The 22,872-nt window shown below is 34.8% G+C and overlaps 1 protein-coding gene across 3 annotated transcripts in view; it reads right to left on the reverse strand.

Annotated features, from left to right (window-relative positions):
- Window positions 1–22,872, reverse strand: part of LOC149575143 (uncharacterized) — a 114,710-nt gene that overhangs the window by 4,572 nt on the left and 87,266 nt on the right. For all 3 annotated transcript variants that reach the window (XM_089815007.1, XM_089815008.1, XM_089815009.1), the window contains 3 exons: window positions 779–904; window positions 632–683; window positions 461–522 (listed from right to left, as the gene is read on the reverse strand). In XM_089815007.1, coding sequence (XP_089671133.1) covers window positions 461–522; window positions 632–683; window positions 779–904 — 240 coding nt within the window. The remainder of the gene's footprint in view (window positions 1–460; window positions 523–631; window positions 684–778; window positions 905–22,872) is intronic.

Genomic DNA, 22,872 nt, shown 5'->3' on the forward strand with positions numbered 1-22,872 from the left:
CGAAGGGCGAGCTGTTTTCCAATATTGTTTGGCATCTATATCATTTTGAAACTAGCATTACTGAAGACTATCTTTACTGGAAAACATTTGCAGGAAAGAAATAATTATGCTAGATATATCAATGTTGAGAAATAAATTTGGAAATAAATTTGTCTAGTAGATATCTATTTTTCTGGAATGATGTAAATGCAAAGAAGCCTTTTTGGGCTATCCTTCAAAATCGCCCTCAAAAACTTCCATGATGTGGAAAGAAGACAAACTGTAGCCATAAACATACATTTTATTTGAAAGTTGGCATCCAAATTCATAAGTTACCCTCCTTGCTGTTGAGAGATAGGCCAGTTAAAAGTTTGCCTTACTCCACATTGAATCTCCCCATATATCTCTACATTACATTTCATGATGTAATATGCACAGTTACGAAAAAGACAAGTGCATGCCATTTGAAAGAAGAGTTTACCATTAGATTTTCTGCACCAATGTGAGTAGTAGATTTTGATGTAAGATTACTCGACCGATGTGCTGTGAAATAAAACAAAATGAGGATTTGATTGCAAATTAGCATGCTAAAAATAATAACTGTCACTAATAGTTTTTATAAAGAATCAATAAGTAAAACGTGAAAAAGTACCTGCAGTTGTTTCAACTTGACTCATATACTTCATCACGGCAGCAATTTGATCCTATACATGCAAAAGAGAAAATACATCAAGCAGCAGAGTCACATATAAATGTACATCTCTTAATTCAAGACCATAGGATTACATTAATAGATTACCCTCTGCATGGTATTTTGTTGCAAAATACTTTGCAACTGTGGAAGAACAGAAGAAACAGGTATACTTGTACCATTACATGAAGCTACAGTAAACTGTTGAGATGTGTACATTGTCTGAGATAGATTCTGCATGAAATGATAAAAATACAAGCAAATTTAGGAATCTAAAGGTATAAATATACATATGGAGAACATCATAATCTAAACTTAATATGTTTCCACAAAACAAAAGCATAAAGCACAAGAACCTCCCAATCCACTCTGTGGGATAAGAATTCAGCTGCATTTAGCTTATAAATGACAAGTATTACCCAGCGTTGAATGATAAAAGAAACAATCACAAGGTTTGAGTTCATATTTGTGTTTGGCAACAATAAAAATTAAAAGATGTTTGACAAAGGGAAAAAATTCTAAAAAAATCAAGATTAAATTTACCTTCATCAATTTAATTTTTCAATACAAGTAATATATCAGACTAGAATTTATTTAAAAATACATCATTTTCAAATATTAAAGTAATATTATGTTTTGATTTATATTTGATTCAATAATGGGTTATTCACAGGACAACTGCTCTAGAAATATCATCTTAAACAAGCAGAGTGGATCGTTGACAAAGCTTTAATAAATGACTGTCATGGGTAATTAGATATCCAACTGATTCTCACTCATCTATGTGGTCATGTTGGCATTTTTACAGTCTACCACTAATTGAATTTATAAAACTATTTATTTAATTCAAAATGAAGCCCTACTAAAAATATTACCAGGATAGAATGAATACGGAAATTCGCTAAGTTGCCGGTTCAGGTTCGGTTCCAAGTTTGAAGTTCGAGAACCGGTTTGCAAGTTTGTCAAATTTTTGGAAAGGGGTTTGGGTTTGTTAGTACAAAAACATGTAAAAATTGTATATATATATATATATATGAAGCATGAGTTAAAATTAGAATGTAGCATAGTAGTGTAAACACATTTAAACAACAAAAACTTTAAAACACCATAAACAGTTAAACTTGTAATCATAGTGGTCATACAATCATATAGTTACATAGTTCAATCAACTTCAACATCAAAGATTCAAAACATTTAAAATATCAAGTTCAAGTATCATTGTTTCACGTTCATTGTTTAAGTAATGGAATGAAAATCTATTAATATTCTAAGTTCTTCAATCTTCAATCTTAAAAAAAAAAATGACAATGAGAGGCCACCAAAAGAAATTCGTAACAACTTTTAGGATTGTGGACGCCAAAAAACATTTAATTTTTGCCTAACAAACACTTTCTAGTTGTCTGCAGAGCCCAATTTGCTGCGTGTTCGAACACTTTGGTGTTGGTTCACTCAAGTTCGATCCCAGTTCGAACCCGATCGAACCTGCAAGGCAAAAACAATACCTTGGTCGAACCAAGTCTGAACCGGACCAGAATTACAAACCAGTTCGAAATTTTCCTAGTGCAAAGGGGGAGAGGAGGTACCCGTGCAACTTAGGAAATTAGCAATTCTTTCAAAGCATAAAATAGGGTCAAGAAAACTAATGTAACATATATGTAATTCTTTTCATTAAAGTCTTATAATTCTCTAACAATTCATTATTGTCTATTTGCCTTATCAATGTCATGATTTAACAATGATCTTAGCCTTAAGGGAGAGTGCAGGGAGGAATAGGCAACATCAAAGCAGAAAGATGTAGTCATATCATGCTATAGAACATAGCTGATATTACAATGAAAGTTGTAGTGCCCTCACAAATCCTTTACAAGGCTGGGGCATTGGTTATAACAGAGAAGGAACTAGAAATTCAATATAAATAACGAAAAGAAACTCAAAAGACCTCAAAATTTAGAGGCAAAGTTATAAGATCAATGTAATAAGATTGATTTTGTAAGGGAAGGAATGCCTTCTCAAAGTCCTCATATATCAATAAGAGGTAATTGTAATCATTAGTAAAGAGGATGCTTGTGTCTCAAGCTACATTGGGGGTTTTCTTCCCAGTTCTTTTTCTCTCAATGCCTACACTCTAAATGGGGAAAAACAAGATTGTGATTTATTTTCAAAATTAATAAAATATTGGCAATAGCATATTATCAATAAAAAAATAATAATTAATGTTTAAAATAAACAAATTAATTACTCCAAAATTTGAATTTATATATCTAAATTTGTGAATTTTAATTAAAAAATATATAATATAGTAGATTGCACTAGCACAAACATTTACTCAATGATTACAGCATGAGCTTTACAACTAGGTGAATGTAATTACGTTGTTAGGTACATGATGATTCAATTAGTTCCTTGGGATGCTTTGTTAGGTTTAGATGAGATTTTAGATGCAATTCTTGGCATTGGTGTAAATTTGGCCAAGAAACAAATTGGCATTGAAAAAATTCGAGGCACAAAATGCACTCCATTTATATGGAGATCTGATGAGAACCTGAAACACAAATGGTTCAAGGAGGCAAGAAAAGCCTGGTGTGCCCTAAAACTTCTGGTTATGCAACATAATTGACAGGGACATTGCTCAGATGAAAGCTTGGTTAGGGTGGACTGCAAAACATGAGTAATGTCTGGAAGAGCTAAGGAAAGCTAGGGAAGAGGCAAACAATGGTGAAGAAGACTGGCCAGAAGCCAAAACCAATGCTATGCTCAAAGCAAGAATCCAGGGGTTTGTCTCACGTGCCCTCAGATGAAGCAAGGTTGTGCTTCCCCTTTCCATTGGTGCTCTGGTGATTTTTATGTGGGCTGGTGTTTGTTTCTCAAGTTCTTTGTTGTTTTTGCTATCTTTTACACAAATTGTCACTTTCTCTAGCATTGGGATGTAAAGATTGGTTGAGTTATTTTTGAACTCACTCTTCAGGGCAGTGTGTTCAACTGCCAAATTTTGTTTGCAGATGGATAAAGGGGTAACAGAATGTCAAACAGATCTACCCAGAAACAGCTAGGGTCCCCCTCTTTTTGGCAAGGTGTAATGGCGAAGAGATTATAAGAAGGAAAATGCAGAAATGATGCCAACCAATGGTCGCCAGTTTAGGTTATGATTATGTTAAAGAATAGCTTTTGGAAAACTCCTTTCATGTTTTTACTGTTGTTAGTGTCTTGACGTGTTAAGGCTTCTTGCAACACTTCTTTTGGTCTTGCTGTAAGTTTTGTAAATTTGGTAAACCTCAGTAATGACAATGGCAGCTCTATGTAATTGAGACTCCAATGATGATTAGAGATTAGGGGTTTTCCTGAAGGATTCTACAAATGACTCCAGCCTAGACTCCCTTTATGTAATTCTCTCCCTTTATCAATAAATTAATCTTCTTACCAAGGAAAATGAAATTAAAACTATTATTAATGTTAATGTTAATAAATACAAAACAAAATATTATTGAATTTAATTTCTGGAATTGAAAAAAATAATATATATAATCTTTATAAATGTACATTATAAAAATTTAAATAAAAGATAGAATCCTAATAAAACAAAAACCCAAATCAAAGAAAAATAAATAAAAATGAAATTCAAGTTATGAGTTTCCAATCAAAGTCATGTAGTTTTTAGCCCTATAAGCCAATACTTGGTGGAGAGCTAAAAAGAAAATTCCAGATTCAAAAGGAAAATGTAATCAAAATACTCGAACTTGATGTCATCTTGCCTCTCTCCACCCTCACTCACTAACAAAAATTCCGTATTGGAAGAAATCCATAAGTAGCCTAGTAAAAAAAAAAAATTTGCCTGGGAAAATTCCATGCTCAACCACAACCTTGTCACAAAATCATTTGCAAACTGCTATTGTGTTTCAACCCAACAAGGGGTTTATCAATTCAAGAAAACCCTATCAACGCTAATATGCTTTTCAAAAATATATTTTAGAAAAACCATAATTGGCTCTTCCCATATGAATTTACACACAATTTCAACATTTTTATAAATTTAATTACTACACCAAGTTTCAAAGTCGAAGCACTAAATTTGGTGAACCCTACTACACAAATGAAGGATATATCATATAGATAAAACAGAAGTTCAACATCCCTAAACATTAATACAAAAGACTAAGCATTTAATATCTTTTTTTTTTAAGTAGTGAGGGAGGAGGAAGGTTAAAGATAGCTAGAATAAGGGATCCTTGACCCTTAAAACTTGAGCGAAAAATCAATGGCAACTACTATTATACGCATCAAGAAGGGGGGATTCATAATTATAAGTAAAGGACCTCTATAATTGCATTTTCTTCATCAAGTTAGGCCATACCAATTCATATTTTTTATTTATCATAAGATACTAGTCTTGTGTTGGTAAAGCAATTGTCAAGGAAGAGCCATGTTAACATGAATGCTGATGGTATTCATTGTTAGAATGATTTAGAATAACTAAGAGGGGGGGGTGAATCAGTTATCCAAAGTCTAAATGCACCAATTGAACTTTTAATCACTTCAAATACTTCAAATCTAATCATTCAATGACTCGGCCTCTACAGTAGATTATCAGTAACATCAACTAGCAATCCACTGTCCTAATATTTATCAAACTTGCAGAATGTAAAACATTAATAGTTAAACATCTCAAATGACATCCACACAAGTATGACACTAGGATTTAACGTAGAAACCCAATTTAGGAAAAACCACTAGTAACATGTCACCAATCTTTCACTCTTCTAAAGTGAGCTCTGTTAGGAGCCAACCCTGTTAAAAGTTACAAAACACACTGTTAAATGTGACCTTGGTAAAGGATTTAATCGCCCTGTTAAGAGTGGCCTTGTTAGAGGACTTAAGAGAATTCCATTAAAATGCCACCTTGATTAAAGGATTTACATATGACTATTAGGTCAACCTTGATTAAAGGATGTCAATACTGATACAATGGTTAGAAAGTAATGGAAAGTTTGATCTTACAAATACAACTCACTTTGCAAATACAAATCACAGTTTGGTTCACATGTTGATCCACTAACTGGCCTTCATTGTCATCTTTGTCTCTGATCTGCTTGGCACTCCTTCAAGCAATCACACTTCAACTATTCACAATTTTTCTCAGCATCTAGCTTAAGTTCGCCAATCAATAGCATCAACAACTGCTCCAACCTCTCTTTGGCTCATCCCTTGTACCTCCTTAAATAGGTAATTATGATCTCTTGCCGCTTAAACATCAACGTAGATCTTAGGGTTTGGTCAAATTCATCGAATCCTTCCAACATTTGGTCTCCTCTTTTCTCTTCTAAAAACTTCACCAAACTTCACCTTGAATTCTCGCATAGAAATGCTCAAACACGGTTTCTCTTGAATTAAATACTCTAGGTCATCCATCCCTATCTTCCACACATTTTACATATTCCAAAAAATCAACTGTTTCGGCTAGAAATTACAATTTTCTCATAATTTATCAAATGTCCCTCGGCCAACACTGTGTTTTGACACTCGGTCATCACTGAATTACTTGGTCGCTACTAACTTTTCTGTTCGGCACATATACTAACGCTCGATCAATACTGATGCTCGATCGACACTATATTTGCTCGGCCTATACTAGCGCTCGGTCAAGACTAGCATCACTCAGCATAAACTTCAAGTTTCATAATCTTCTACTCTCTTGATTGGTCAAGCCTATGTATTTAGTCATTCTTTGATCACTTCTAGGCTTCAGTACAACTGTCTTCTTACCTTATAGCATGATTAAATAAATCACTTTATCTAGTCGAAGTCTAACTAATCAAGTGCCCATTGTAATTTCTCTCATAACTCAACCTTTCCTCTAGGTGTTTTTGTTATGTCCTTCTCAAATCCTCTTCATCAATCATCTAAATACGGCACTCTAATCAGTTAGCAAACTGTCTTACCAATTAGGTTTGACATCAATGACAACATAACAATTGTTCGAATTGTAGTTTCCTACAATTCCTATGGGGGAGTATCCTAACAGTGTTGGAGACATGATTCAAAGCTTATGTGATGCATTCATGATAGAGTTTGTCATTGATATCAACATACTAGCTATTCTGTGAAGATTAGCAAAGCAGTAGACAGAGTTTCACTTAGTGCGATTCAAGGATTGAAGATCAGCTTATTGGCACGTGGGATGATGTTCTAGAGTATGTCTAGATGCTACAATTGAGAGCGTGTACGGAAATATGAAGACTAGACAAAGTTATGATGGATTTAGTGAAGGCAGCTTTCAGACAGTGTTTCTGGAAAATGGGTACTGTTGTGTGGATTGTATGTCCTAACAGAGATGGAATCTGGCTGAGCGAACTCAAGCAAAGGTTGAAGACATGCTGAAAATGTTGTGTTTAATCACACACATTCAAATGATTAGCGGTTGTGAAGTTATGAAGGCTGTGAGCCAACATATTACTTGTAATTGCGAAAAAGATATAATGTTGTATTTAATGTGTAATATAATATCTTAAAGTTGGTCCTATATTATTATTGTAAATTGGGAAAGCCTCAAAGCCGACTCAATAATTTGTTTTAGGACTTGGTATAAAGGAAAGATCTTTTCCTTGGTTGTAATCATCAGTGAGATCATTTTAGTGTGATATGCGGTCATATCTATTTGATGTATTGTGCGAGCTTACATGCGAACATCTTTTAGATCAAAGAAGTGATTGGTGCAATTGAGGCACAATGAGCTTACAAGGAATGTATTTTGCAAGAGAAGTCGATGTTGGACAGTTGTTGATGTACACCTGTATATTTCAGTGAGGATAGTTCCGAAGTTGTTTGGACAGTGGGTCCTTCTGTCTTCCTTTCAACTCCTAACAAGGTTGGAATCTCCTAACAAGGATTCAAAGTCTCCTAATAGGGACTCATATGTACTAAATGTATTTCATTGACTCCTAATAGGGTCCATCCTTTCACAAGGAACATTTATATTAGTACATCTTGTGGCTACCATCCCTAGCAGGGTTTTCCCTCTGATCAAGGGTTTCCCTAGTTAACATATCTGGTGTTATTGGGTATGGTTATCTTGCTATGGTTGTTGCATCTATTGTTTACATGTTTCAAAATTAATAAGGATATTAAGAATTGTTTTAATTGCATATTTAACAACTTAAGGAGATCAATGGCACAGTTTTGGAAAGAAAGTCTGAAGTTCAATGGAGCTAACTATCACAATTGAAAGGAAAAGATGAAGACATATCTACTATGCATGGGTCTGGGTTACATGTTGATTACTAAAAATCTAAAGGATGTGATTGAAGAAGACAAGCTTGAAGGTTGTGACGAAACCCAAAAACACATTCATGTTCAATATGCTCGGGTAAAATCTTTAAGACTTGCTCATGAAATTTGGAAAGCTTAGCAAAGTACATTTGAAGTAATTACACTCAAAAGGTTAGATTACAAAATTGGATATGCTTATTTCAAGATGCTAAAATGATGGAAGATGAATCTGTGATAAGTTACTTTGGTATAATGGCAGAGATTGTTATAGGAATTAAGACTTATGGAGGAGAGAAATCTGAAGATAAAGTTGTATGGAAGATATTGAAGACTTTGACGCATGTATATATAGACAAACAACACAAATGATTGAACAAGTTATTCTCTTAACATCTAATTGTACAAGAGAGACTCTTCTTGGGAGATTACAGTCAGCAAAGATGTGGATGAGACGGAGTGGAGAATTGCCTAGACTTGAAATTGCTTTCAGCGCATTAAGTGTTCAACCTATGTTGACAAAGAGTGCTAGTGTAAGTGGAGATTATGCTAGTAGTAGCCGAAAAAAAGTTGAAGAAGAAAAGAAGAATGAGAAAGGACTTGCCTTGCTTATGAAAATAGAACTTAAAGGTAACAAAATCTTTAAATGTTGCACTTGTAATGGATATGGTCATTATCATTCTAAATGTCCTAAGAGAGTAAGAAAGACTAGAAAGCCCTATAAATCAAGAACGCCTAAGGATTGTCTTTTTGCTGATGAGGATGAATTAAATGCTAAAGTGGAAGAAATCTTGAGTGAAAGTGATGATGAAATAAGATTTGTTCCTATTAAGGAAGAAATCCATGAAAAAGAAGAAGTTAGAAAAGAAAAAGCATTAGTATCACAAGTTGAAAAGAAGAAATCTGATTGGATTATAGATAGTGGTTCTTCCCATCACATGATTGGAGATATGAATAGGTTTGTTGAATTCAATAGCTATGATAGAGGAATAGTTAAAGTTGGAAATAATGCAGCCTGTCATATATGATGCAATGCACGGCAGGAGAATCCCCAAAGGAGATGTCCTAGCCCCCAGCAAATAACCACACAATGGAATATAAACAATAACACAGAGATAGATCCACAACAATGTCAATTCTCATAATAGAATCATAAGATTTACATCCAACATGCTCGACTGTAAGACCTTCTAGGTTATGGCCAAATACATAAGCAATTACAATAGTAATTAAGCAAGACCTCGCAAGATCCAACCACTAGCTAGCCCAGATCCATAATCTGGTAGAGAACTCCAAGAAGAATCTAAACTCGTGCTCGAGAGCCACCAAGCGACCTCCTTGTTTCCCAAACCCACACTTAGCTACTAGCTCTGCTCAAACTTCACTCCTCTCAGCTACTCATCTTCTCCATGATGGTTGATAATGACTCTAGGCTCCACAAGACCCTCAACTTATACTAAACCAAGCCACAGGTCAGCCTAGCAAGATACATTAATTAAATATATCCATTTTAAATACGCCCTTAAGCCAAAAGTCGGCTTGGAAATAAACATTAAATACATAAAATAAATTAAATACTTAAGATAGGCCCCAAGTTTATAATGCATAGTTGACTCAGAAGACCACATAAGAGTTTGCGCACTTAGACATAGGTCCACGTGCCATCCAATGATCCAAATCCAAGAGCGCACACGCCAACTCCCTTTGCTCGAAGCTCACGAATACAATCTTCAAAGTCTACCAGTAAAACAGAAATACACAACCAGCAATCACCAAAATGGCTCTAACTCCAAGACGATAACTCCAAACTCTATGCACACTTAGGACAAGGTTGCCCAATATGTTCCAAACACAACCCCAACCGCACAAACCATAATTCAACAAATTTGAGCTCGAAGCCCCTCCATATAAGATTGTTGACTTCCCTAGGATGCTCCTACATCAAACACCCCAGGTGCGAAGAAAGATGTTCTTAACAACTGGAAGAACATATTTCAAGGTTCAGTTATAAACCCCAAACTGGTTCTTCACATAGATGTCCTCCACCACACCAACTTGTACACTCTTTCCTTTGTTCCACTTGCAAATATTTTCTTGCAACTGTCTTTGGTGTGCAACAGATATGCTTTCCACACTAATCTCTAACCCTTTCGGAATCCCTCAATTCAACTCGGCTACCAAACCTTAGGTGCCTTCTACCGAGCTTTGCATCCTGCAAAGGAATCAAGGAATGCTTCCTAACACCCTTCTAAATAGTAAACACATTCTTGACACAATCATGCACAGCTCTGCAATCATATTGCCAAGGTCTACCAAGTAATATGTGACGAGAACTCATATCCACAATATCACACAACACTTGATCAACATACTATCCAATCTGAAAATTAACAAGACATTGCTTCCTCACCTCCAAAGCATGTTCATCTTGCAACCAACTGACCTTATAAGGACAAGCATGACTCATTCTCTTCAAACCAAGTTTCTTAACCATCTCTTCAGCAACAAAGTTATCAGTACTATCACCATCCGCAATCACATTGCAAATCTTACCTCCAGACTTTCAACGAGCCTTGAACCAATTCCTCCTTTGACAAGGTTCTAGTACCCTCTTACCAAGCAACACTCTCTGAATCAACAAGTTATCCCCATCCTACTCAGGTTCATTCACCAAGTATTCAGCCTCTTGCACCACAACAGTTCTTTTGTCACTAGCCTTAGGACATTCAAAAGATCTATGTCCTTCACCATCTCTGTAACAAGTACCTTTAAGTGCAACTCTGTCTATTCTCTTCCTCTATTCAACAGGTTTCGGTTCATCTTCAGCAATCTATTTATTCTTCTCAAAATATTCCTTCTTCTCTTTTCCTTGGGAATTACCTTGATGTCTTCTCTTCAACTTCTCTTCTGCCCTTAGCATATTAATAAGCATCCTCAACCGAAGCAATATTCAGCATACCAATCTCATCCTAAATATTGAATATCAAGTCATTAATATATCTAGCCACCTCTTCCTTAGAAAGTTCTCTATGTCTAGACCGAATAGTCAACTTATAGAACTTCTCAGTATAATCTTTCACAAACAAATCCTTTTGCTTCAGATTTTGTAATCTCTTAAACAATTCAAGTTCATAATCAGCAAGAATGAACTTAGCCTTTAATTTTGTATCCATCATTCTCCATCTAGTGATCTTCATTTCACCTTCTTCTCTATCCTTTTGCAATTATTTCCACCATAAAGAAGCATGCCCTTTCACCTTAGCTTGTGCCAACCTTACTCTGAGTGGATCACCAATATCCTCTAGCTCAAAGTAGTCTCCCAACTTGCCAATCCAATCAATCAAATCTTCAGGATTCAAAGTACCTGAGAAATTAGAAACATTCATCTTATGCTTCAACTTCAACTAAGTTCTAGGTCTACCCAATTGACCACCCCTATCTTTCCATAGGTTTCTCCATGCGATCAATTCTGTCTTCACCACTAGATCTAGCAACTTCAAAGTCTTCAAGAGCTTCCTCATAACCATCTTCAGTACCCACATTCCTAGGTACACCAACAATAGCTCTTATGATCTCATTCTTGATCATCTCTAGCTCAGATATGAAATCTGATCTAACCTTCTCTAAAATCTTGGTCTCCACAGCATCACAGAGATCATCAATCGCCCTAGGGCCCAATCTTCTCGAAGGCAACTTCCAAGATCTTCGTAAACCCTAGCCAATGAATCAACCAGATCGCTCTAATACCACCTGATGCAGTGCAAGGCAGGAGAATCCCCAAAGGAGATGTCCTAGCTCCCAGCAAATAACCACATAGTCGAATATAAACAATAACACAGATATTTAGATCCACAACAATGTCAATTCTCATAATAGAATCATACGATTTACATCCAACATGCCCAATCGTAAGGCCTTCCGAGTTACAACCAAATACATAAGCAATTACAATAGTAATTCTACAAGACTTCGCAAGATTCAATCACTACCTAGCCCATATCCGTAATCTAGTAGAGAACTCCAAGAAGAATCTAAACTCATGCTTGCAAACCACCAAGCAGCCTCCTTGTTTCCCAAGCCCACACTTAGCTACTAGTTCTACTCAAACTTCACTCCTCTTAGCTACTCATCTTATCCATGATGATTGATAATGACTCTAGGCTCCACAAGACCCTCAACTTATACTAAACCAAGCCACAGGTTGGCCTAGCAAGTTACATTAATTAAATATACGCACATTAAGCAACAAACATTAATAAATACATGAAATAAATTAAATACTTAGGACATGCCCCAAGTTTACAATGCATAACTGACTCAAAAGACCACATAAGTGTCTATGCACTTAGACATAGGTTTATGTGCCATCCAACAATCCAAATACAAGAGTGCACACACTAACTCCTTCGGCTCGAAGCTCACCAATACAATCTTCAAAGTTTGCCTGTAAATCAGGAACACGCAACCAGTAGTCACCAAAATGGCTCTAACTCCAAACTCTATGCACACTTAGGACAAGATTGCCCAATATGTTCCAAACACAACCCCAAACGCACAAACCATAACTGCACAAATCCGAGCTCGAAGCCCCTACATACAGGATTGTTGACTTCCCTAGGATGCTCCTACATCAATATAAAAGGAAAAGGATTTATTACACTTGATGGAAAGACTAACACTAACGATGTTTATTTTGTGGATAGTTTGAAACATAAAATTTTGAGTGTTGGACATCTAGTGGACAAGGGATATCAGTTGCAGTTTACATAGAAGACTTGCATTATCAAAGATAAAGATGACACATTGATCGGTACTGGTACAAGGACAAGTGGTAATGTATTTCAACTAAATCCTACTGAGATAACATGTTTAGTTGCTAAGGTGGATGACACTTGGTCATGGCATAAGAGGTTGTGTCATATCAACTTTGATAACATTGTGAAGATCAATACTACATTTGCAGTTAGAGATTTGTCTAAGATTGTGAAACCTACTAACATGGTCTGTAAGGAATGTGTAATGGCAAAACAGAAGAAAAGTTCATTTCCAAGCAAGAAATTTACTACTTTAACAAAGTTGGAGATTGTACACACAGATTTGAGTGATCCTACAAAGACAAGAGCATTCTAGGGTGAAAGGTATTTTATGATTCTTGTTAATGATTTCACTAGAATGATGTGGGTAGCATTTCTTAGAGAAAAATCTGAAGCTTTTGAGAAATTCCAGATATTTAAGAGTAGAGTTGAGAATGAATCTGGTTTGAATATTAGATGTTTGAAATCTAATGGAGGAGGAGAGTTTGCTTCAAATGAGTTTAACAATTTTTGTGAAGATAAGCATCTAAAGAGACAGTTTTCAGCCCCTAAAACACCTGAACAGAATGGGATAGCAAAAAGGAGGAACAAAATAGTGACAGAAGCAACAAGAGCAATGATGTTTGAGAACAATGTATCTAATATCTTTGGAAGAGAAGCAGTAAATACAACAGTATACACTATAAACAGAGTACAAATCAAACAAGTCACTGGTAAGACATCCTATGAACTTTGGTTTGGACATACACTTCTATGAAGTATTTTAGAATCTTTGGAAGTGAATGTTACATTAAAAGAGATGACGATATTGGAAAGTTTGATTCAAGGAATAATGAAGGTATGTTTCTTAGCTATTCAATGAAAAGCAAGGTATACAGACATTTTAATCAAAGAAATACGACTATTGTTCAGAGCACAAATGTGAGAGTTGATGAAAAGTTTAGAATTCAAAAAAGGATACTTGATTATAATTTGGATGAAGAGACTAATCCAAAGCTTAATAGAGAAAATGTTGAACATGAATTATTTTGACACTGACACTGATTTGCATAATGAAATTCAAAGAGAAGTACAGAAAGAAGAATCTAGATCTGAACCTAGAACTAAAATCAATGTTGAAGTGATGACACCTAACAAAAGCTTGATAAAGAATCACCCTATTGAACAAATCATTGGAAGCAAAGACAAAGGAGTTATGACAAGAAACAAGGTACAAGAAGAACTATGTTTAATTTCTCAAATTGAACCTGAAAATGCTATGAAGACTGTAAAGATGATCATTAGATGAAAGCTATGAAAGAATAACTAGAGCAGATTGAGAAGAACAAAACATGGGAATTGATTCATAGACCTAAGAATAAGAATGTTGTTGAAACTAAATCAGTATTTAGAAACAAGATGAATGAACAAGGTGAAGTTGTAAGAAACAAACAAGATTGGTATGTAAAGGTTATTCACAACAAGAAGGAATTGACTTTTGAGAAACTTTTGCACATGTTGCTAGATTAGAAGCAATGAGAATGTTTTTGGCATACGCAACTAACAAGAATTTCTTAATTTATCAAATGGATGTCAAATCAGCTTTTCTAAATGGCGAACTAGAAGAAAAGCTATACATTGAACAGCCTGATGGTTTTCCTTTGGCAAATAACGAGGATATGGTTTGCAGATTGACAAAGGCATTTTATGGACTGAAACAAGCACTAGAGCCTAGTATGAGAGATTGGATAAGTACTTGACAAGTTTGGGATTTGTACTAGGTAATACTGATAGTAATTTATTTTTAAGAAAGAATGACAATGGCTTATTGATTGTTGAGGTATTTGTGGATGGCATTATTTTGGAGGTAATGATGAAGCAAGGCATTTTCAGAAGATATGAAGAGAGGATTTGAGATGACTATGATTGGTGAGCTGAAATACTTCTTGAGATTGCAGATTGTACAAAACAAAGATGGCATTTTCATATCACAAGCTAAGTATCTTAAAGACTTATCGAAGAGATTTGGTTTGGAAAGTTGTAAACTTGTTGGAACACCATTGATAACTAGATGCAAATTGTCTAGCAAAGATGAATCCACTACTGTTAAGAAAAAGTACAAATCTATGATTGGTGGAGCAATACTTGACACAAACTAGACTTGATATAGCTAGCGTAGTTGGAATTTACGGCAAGATTTTAGGCAAATCCTAAAGAGACACATTATGCAGCAATAAAAAGAATTTTTAGCTATTTGAAAGGCACACCTGATTATGGATTATGGTACGACATATCAAATGATTTTACTTTATGTGCATACACTGATGCGGATTGGGCAAGAAGTGTAGATGATAGAAAAAGCACCCGTGGTGGAGCATTCTTATTGGGAGGAAGATTGGTTTCTTGGCTAAGCAAGAAACAGGACTGTATTTCACAAAGTACAAAAGAAGCAAAATATGTAGCAACAGCAAAAAGTTGTAATCAAATTATTTGGATGAAACAAATGCTGAAAGATATTAGAATTGAATTTACAGAGATAACACAAGTCAATGAGTATGTCAAAGAATCCAATGTTACATTCAAAGACAAAGCATATATCTATTAACACTTTTTGAGAAAAAAAGTTGCAAAGAAAGAGATCAGATTTGAGTATGTCAGCACAAAGGAGCAGATAGTAGACATATTTACAAAACCTTTGGCGAAGGACACATTTGAGTACTTGAGAGGTATGCTTGGGGTTATGCCCCAACCTACTTTTGAGTAGTTGATGCAGAGATTGCACCAATCCAATGGTAGCAGAGCACTATTTCTTTTTTCTGGACTGGATGTTTGATGCTTCCTCTATGGGGGAGTATCTGTGTTTGGGTTGAGTCATGAATGACTCTTGGTAACTGGTATTTAACAGTGTCTTTGGACACTTCAGCTTATTGCAGATCATACTAAGAAAATTGACATTATAATATTTTTATCATTGATGTCAATGAGGGAGAGAGTAGCACATGAAAAACATCCTTGTATATTGATTGATGTCGATGGAAGAATATTCAAAGGAGCTTATCCTTTGGGGGACAGATGTTCCTGAAGGAGCGATTGATCAATGAAGAGGATTTGAAAAGATTGACAAAGATGATTTGAAAAGATGTTGATGTATGGGGGAGATTAACACCTTCCTTATGCTTAATGGTTATAGTATAGATGGCATCCATGGACAGCATAAATGGGGGCACAGTTGCAACAGAGACACATTTGGTATTATGGAACTTAGATGTTTTTCATGTATGTTGCCATCAATGCCAAAGGGGGAGATTGTTAGCATGAATGTCGATGCTATTCCTATGGGGCAGTATCTTAGCAGTGTTGGAGACATGATTCAAAGGTTATGCATTGCATTCATGACAGAGTTTGTCATTGATGTCAACATATTGGTTATTCTGTGAAGACTCGAAGAGCAACAGATAGAGTTTGGCTTTGCACGGTTTGAGGATTGAATATGACACATGGGATGATGTTCTAGAGTATGTCTAGATGCTACAGTTGAGAGCGCGTACGGAAATGTGAAGACTAGACAGAGTTATGATGGATTTAGTGAAAGCAGCTCTCAAACAGTGTTTCTAGAAAACGGAAAGTGTTGTTTGGATTGTATCTCCTAACAAAGATGTAATTTGGGTGAGCAAATTCAAACAGAGGTTGAAGACATGTTGAAGATGTTGTGGTTAATCACGCAAATTTAGATGTTCAGCGAGTATGAAGTTATGAAAACTGTGAGCTGATAGACTACTTGTAATTGTGAAAAAGATGTAATGTTTTATTGTAATGTGTAATGTTATATTTGATTGGTCCTATATTATTATGATAAATTGAGAAAGCCTCAAGGCCAACTCAATAAAATATTTTAGTTAAAGGAAAGAGACTTGGTATAAAGGAAAGATGTTTCCTTGGTTGTAATCATCAATGAGATCATTTTAGTGTGATATGCAGTCATATCTATTTGATGTATTGTGCGAGCTGACATGTGAGTATTTTTTGGATCAGAGAAGTGATTGGTGCAGATGAGGCATGATGAGCTTACAAGGAATTGTATTTGGCAAGAGAAGTTGTTGTTGGACAGTTGTTGATGTACACTTGTATTATTCAGTGAGGATAGTACTGAAGATATTTGGACAATGAGTCCTTTTGTCTTCCTTTCAACTCCTAATAGGGTTGGATTCTCCTAATAAGGATTCAAAGTCTCCTAACAAGGACTTATATGTACTGAATGTATTTCATTGACTCCTAACAAGGGCAATCCTTTCACATGGAACATTTATATCAGTACATCATCTTGTAGGTACCATCTCCAGCAGGGTTTTCCCTTTGATCAAGGGTTTCCCTAGTTAACATATATGGTGTTATTGCATATGGTTATTTTTCTATGGTTGTTACATCTACTGTTTACATGTTTCAGAATTAATAAGGATATTGAGAGTTGTTTTAATTGCATAAATGATTCACCCTTCACCTCCCAGTTATCTAGGTGGACTTTACTTTCTAACAAGGTATTCATTGGAAAATTATGAAAAAAGAGGTACAATTATCTTATCTTAGTTCTAGATGAAACTAGGCTTAGGCTGATCCCCCATTCATTGCACCAATTACAATTTAATATTCAACTTCAACAACCACTCTCTGCTGTTTGCAATTCTTTTAGATATGTAAACTGTCAGTCCCATTTGTCTATGGAATAGACTGGAAAAGATACCAATACCCAAGCTGAGGCTAATTAAATATCAAATTTTCTGAAGATTGTATATAGTACTCTTAAACTTTGTAAAGGTAGTGATGGAACTCTAAATTTTGGCAAAATTTTAGAGTTCCAGATATCATGCCAAAGGGAGAATTTTTAGATCTTACCCATTACTTATGTGAAAACAAAATACTAATCAAGAGAATATTGGAGACTTGTGATTATATAATGCTATTAATGGGTGAGATCACAAATGTCAGCATCACTGTGAAAAGAAGAACTAGAAAAGATGCAGTTCTTGTATCACAACTATGTATAATGAACAACAAAGGATTCAATCAGAAACATACAGGCAATTACCGCAGGGTGATATATGGAAATTCACTGATAACTATTTCATCAATATACATGCCAGATTTGTGAGGAATGAATGAGCAGTGTATTCAGTTTATCAAGGATGCTCCTGCCATACATATAGTTATTCAGATTCAATAATTACTCAGAAAATGTGTTGAACCTTGAAGCATATTCAGGCCACAAATTGACTATAGCTTGAGCCTATTCAGAGATAAGAGAGCAAATACTTAAAAGGAGCAATGAAAATATCCAGAGCAATGATAATCTTTTTTATAGGAAAGTGTGGAAACTCTAGAAACCTCATTTTTAATATGATCCTCCTGGTACAGGGATACTACACTTGGTGCAGGAAGTATCAGCATCCCTTTACCCGACTTGAAGACCGGACAGTTTTAAAAATTGGAATGAGCCTTGGTGAAGCATGTGAAATCTGGAACTGACCAACATATTTTCTGGCGTATTTATGGGAAAAACATCAGACTATTTGTTCTGCGTAACACTGATTGAGCATCAGACCACACATAATTTGCAAGTTCTATATGCAGCCATGCACGAGATGAAGCACTTAGAATATATGAAGATAATGTTGTCCTACCATATCGATTAAAAATGGAAGCCATGTGTTTGTTATCTGCCAAGTAATTGTGAGTCTTCGGTGATTAATGATTCCACATCACTCATTCATATAAACTCCTGGAAAGAAACGATGCCATTTTGTATATACCAAGCCGGCAGCGACAGAGAGGTGCGTCTGGAATACCCAGAACACCAAACGTATTACACTATGGCATTAACTAGGTTATCACAAATGCTATCGATGGCACAATTAATTAAACATTGCGTCTATCAGCTTCTACACTCCCGGCAATGAAAATATAACTCTATATGGCAACATAAGATAAAACAGAGGGGGCAGTTTTGAGGAAATTATTATTATTGCCGTTAATGAAATTATAGTGGCTAAGTCCCTATTATGTCCAAGTCAAATTCGAAAGACATCTGAAGCATTCATATTGAGTTCACATCATTTAACTTTGTTTATTAAAACGTCTAACTCCTCTTTTGTCTTTGTTTGCAGGCGCATATGAAGATGCCAATAACTACTGTCATCTTGTATTTTTCTCTAATAACGACATATATTTGTGTTTTAAGCATCATGGTTTTTCTTCGTTTGCAGATGAACATAATCATCGTACCGGTTCTCTACTACAAGGGACTAAAGAATTCAAAGAGCCTGTTAGCAAAGACATCATATTAAAGCCATCTTGAGTGAATAATCACCATGAAGGATGTGTTTGAGTGATTACCAATCTTCAAGGAACCGTGTAATCAAAATTCATCAATAACAGTGATCGATAGCCCCGACCAAATGCGCGTGGATGCCTTCTATATAATTGCAAAATTGGAGACGACTTAGAAATTCAATAATAAATATAGCATACTCCTCTCCTAAGGCCGTTGGAAATTAAAACTTGTGATTATAGTAACAATTATGTAATGGAACCAATTAGAGAATCAATTCCTTGGTTTGAAGAGTTCTGATGGTTGGGGGACAACCATATAACTACTTATTCATTCATAAATATAAGATGTAGAACAAACCGAGGATACAATATATACAATTCATATTCATATTAAAAAAATTGCATATACTATGCACACTTTGATATAATATATTCTTTCATTGGTAAAGGAATGAGCGATTGAACAAAGCTCGTGGATTTGAATTATTGGGTGAATTTTGTGCGGTCCGGATAGATTCGCAATAGATGGATCATCTGTAAGGAGTGTCTTTATTGCGATTTTATTTCTAGCATAATTATTTATTTTTAAATTTTGGAGTTGAAATATTATTAAGTTGTGTCCTTTATAATTATTTTTTAAAATCTATAAATATTTTAATGTTAGGACAAGTGGACTGAGTCATTATTGCATTTTAAACTTGATAAATATAAATATTGTAAAATATTTAATTATTTCTGTATTTATGTCTAGTTTGTCTCCATATCACAGGAGTTAAAGTGCATCCTAGACTAGTTTAAAATTGCATTCGTATAATTGATCCGTCGCGTCTAGATTATTAATTTGTTTATAGTTTAAGTACATTGAACTTTATAAAGTTGTACATTTGAACTTATAATATTGACTCTATTTGCCCATTTAATTAAGCACTGGTCTTTGTTTTACTCTTGATTCATAATCCATATGCTGGCAATTATTTCATATCTTTCCTTTGAAAAATTAATATATTCATTTGTTGCACTAATCTATACTTATTCCTATTTTAAAAACATTCATTTATTATTCTCAGTTCATAATTTGCAAGTTTTTAAAGTTTTCTGTAATCCTTTCCATTTGGAAAACTTTTGACGCAGTTGTATTCTAACAAATCTGCTATAAGCATCCTGGGCTCAAGTGTTTTGTTTAGGATTAGGTACACCCGCCTTGGTTTTGCAGAGCCAGAAGCGCAGGGGATTTGGATCACATTGATCAGTCCCTTCAAGTTGGTCATAACCGGTTGGATATCCCAGCATCGAGTTGGCAAGACTCATAGAATTCCAATCTGCGGTTTTTGGAACCAACAGGTAGCATATTCACTTGAACATTCATAGTTAACTTCAGAATTGGAATTGCTTAAACAAAAAAATCGATCATTTGACCTTTTTCTTGTTTTAAATCCTTAGTATGGAAATCAAATTACAAGAATTTAATTGTGTTTATCTAAGTGCTAACTTTTATATGATGCTGCAAAGTCTCTGAATTCATGAGTTTCTTATGGCACAAATTGCTTGAAATTCAAATTTATAGCATTAGACGGGGCCCTTTTCAACAAAAAATGCTACTCCATCCTAGGATGTAGTAAAACAATCTCTTTTTTAAACACAGCCAGTTTTACCATTTAGAACATTTACATTCGAGTTTTCAAATATATGCTACAACTTTTATTTTAGGGACACTGATTGTGTTCAAAGTATACTTGTATTTGATTTTCCCAATAACTACATCATTTAGATCTCCTCCATTGAATTTTGACATAGAGGACTTGGCCACATCATACTTGGTTACTGTTTGATGACTACAAGGACCTTCATATTTAAAGTTTTTTTAAATAACTTATATTAAGTTTTCCTAAATTCTTAATGTTTGAATTTAATAAGAAATTACAGAAGATGGCCATTATATTAGCTAAGAAGACTTACCTCCCTAATAAAGAGTTATATCCTTTTGTGTTTTTTATATATTATTTTGGTCTCTTCCTTAGTTCTGTTTATTTATTTCCGGTTGCTTCCCAAGCCTCTCATCAACAAACTGCATGCTTGAATCGATTTGCCTTTGTAGTGATATGGATTCCCTTCAGCAACAGAGATATCAGCTTCCACCATCTCTTCAAGCATATCAGTCATGATTATAGTCATGTTTGAGAGGAGATGGGCTCACCCTGCCATGGTTCTCTTAAAGATTTGAAGAATTCAACAAGAGTCTCATTGATTAGGATAAAAGGTTTAGGCTGGTCATTTCTCCGTAGCCATCATGAAAGCCAAATCCATCTATAACTTCATCCAGAAAGCTCCAGTTAACCCAATCATAAACTTTTCATATTCTGTACCAGCACCAGTCCTGCCTCCATGATCCTATGGTTCAAATGCAGACCCTCATGAGTAGTTAGAATATAATCTACAGTCTATCTTCCGGTCCCGAAACCACCTAGACATGAGGTAATATCATCCAAACAAGTTTTTGATTCACTACCACAACCTTGGTGAGAAACTGAAATATTCATTTACTGATGCTAACATAGCACTTCGCTTCTCCTTTTTTGGAGCATGAAAAAATACTAGCATTACACTTTTTGAAGACAATCTATTTAATAATCAATGTTCCAACAATTTCATTTGCCACAATAGGCCATTTTTTGTGGAAATAAACAGCCTGTAAACCATCCAGTCAAGAGGCCTTGTCTGAGCTGGGATTGAAAACTGCCTTCCTCAATTACTCTTCCCCTGCTGTATTCACAAGGTTTTTATAATTTTATCACAATAGTTATAAATATTGGCATGTAAGTAGATCAAACTATGCCTACCATTTCTGTACTCCTCTTCTGACAATAGCCTTTTACAACAAGACACAACTTCCTTTCTGATTCCATGATTATTGGTTATGAACTAGAGAAAGATGTAGGACTATCAGTGTCTTGTTTTCTGTTATCAGTATTTCGAGAATCTGACACATTAACTTCATAAAGTTTTTTACTTTTCAGTGGTTTTTTTTTAGTAGGGCCTCTGATGATGTTCGGAGGGTGTCGGGGATATCTTTAAAAGTCTAATAAAATTGAAATGACCCAGAAAATTTATAATAGCCAGCTTGCATTTTTCACATGTAAATTTGTAATGAAAATGTAAATGTCACAGTAGCATGTCACTTATGAAGGGTTTAAGCATTCCAAATTCTCTAGTTGGCATTTGATATTCCATTTTTTGAGTGTGGGAAGTTATTTGAGAGCCTATTAGAGTAATATTAGTATATTTCTTCTTTGATGGTCACTTAGTGTACTTAAGTTACTTTAGCTAGCTTCTATTTCCTATTTCAGTTCAGACTTATTTCATTTAGAAACATCATCTTTGTAATTGCTTTAAATGGGATTTTCTTCTCCATAGTAAATATATCAAGCAATTACCATTTCATGATAACAAAACTGTCTAAAAAAAAATTCTAATTTTTTCTAATTTTTTTTTGATAGATAAAAGGCCTTAAGGCCCAATTTTGATAAAGGATTTATGAGCTTCGACCAATCTGATTTATTAACTAGGCAATATCAATTTCTTTATTTAGCTTGATTTTGGAGTTTCTGTGATACCTGCAATTTAATTTGACTAAGATCATTTGTTAGAACGATAAATTAATAAAAGTAATTAAATTAATATCTCATTTTTACTTTTTAAGTAATATCTAAATTAATTATGGCTATTTTTAGCTGATGTTGATAGAAATTTGGCATTTGTATTGATATTGGAGAACCCAACAAATTGTTAGGCCTTTTTTACAACTGTCAAGAACACTAAAAAATAAAGTTT

This window comes from Cupressus sempervirens, chromosome 2 (assembly GCF_028749045.1).
Source record: "Cupressus sempervirens isolate cs-2001-9-10 chromosome 2, ASM2874904v1, whole genome shotgun sequence".
Lineage (NCBI taxonomy): Eukaryota > Viridiplantae > Streptophyta > Pinopsida > Cupressales > Cupressaceae > Cupressus > Cupressus sempervirens.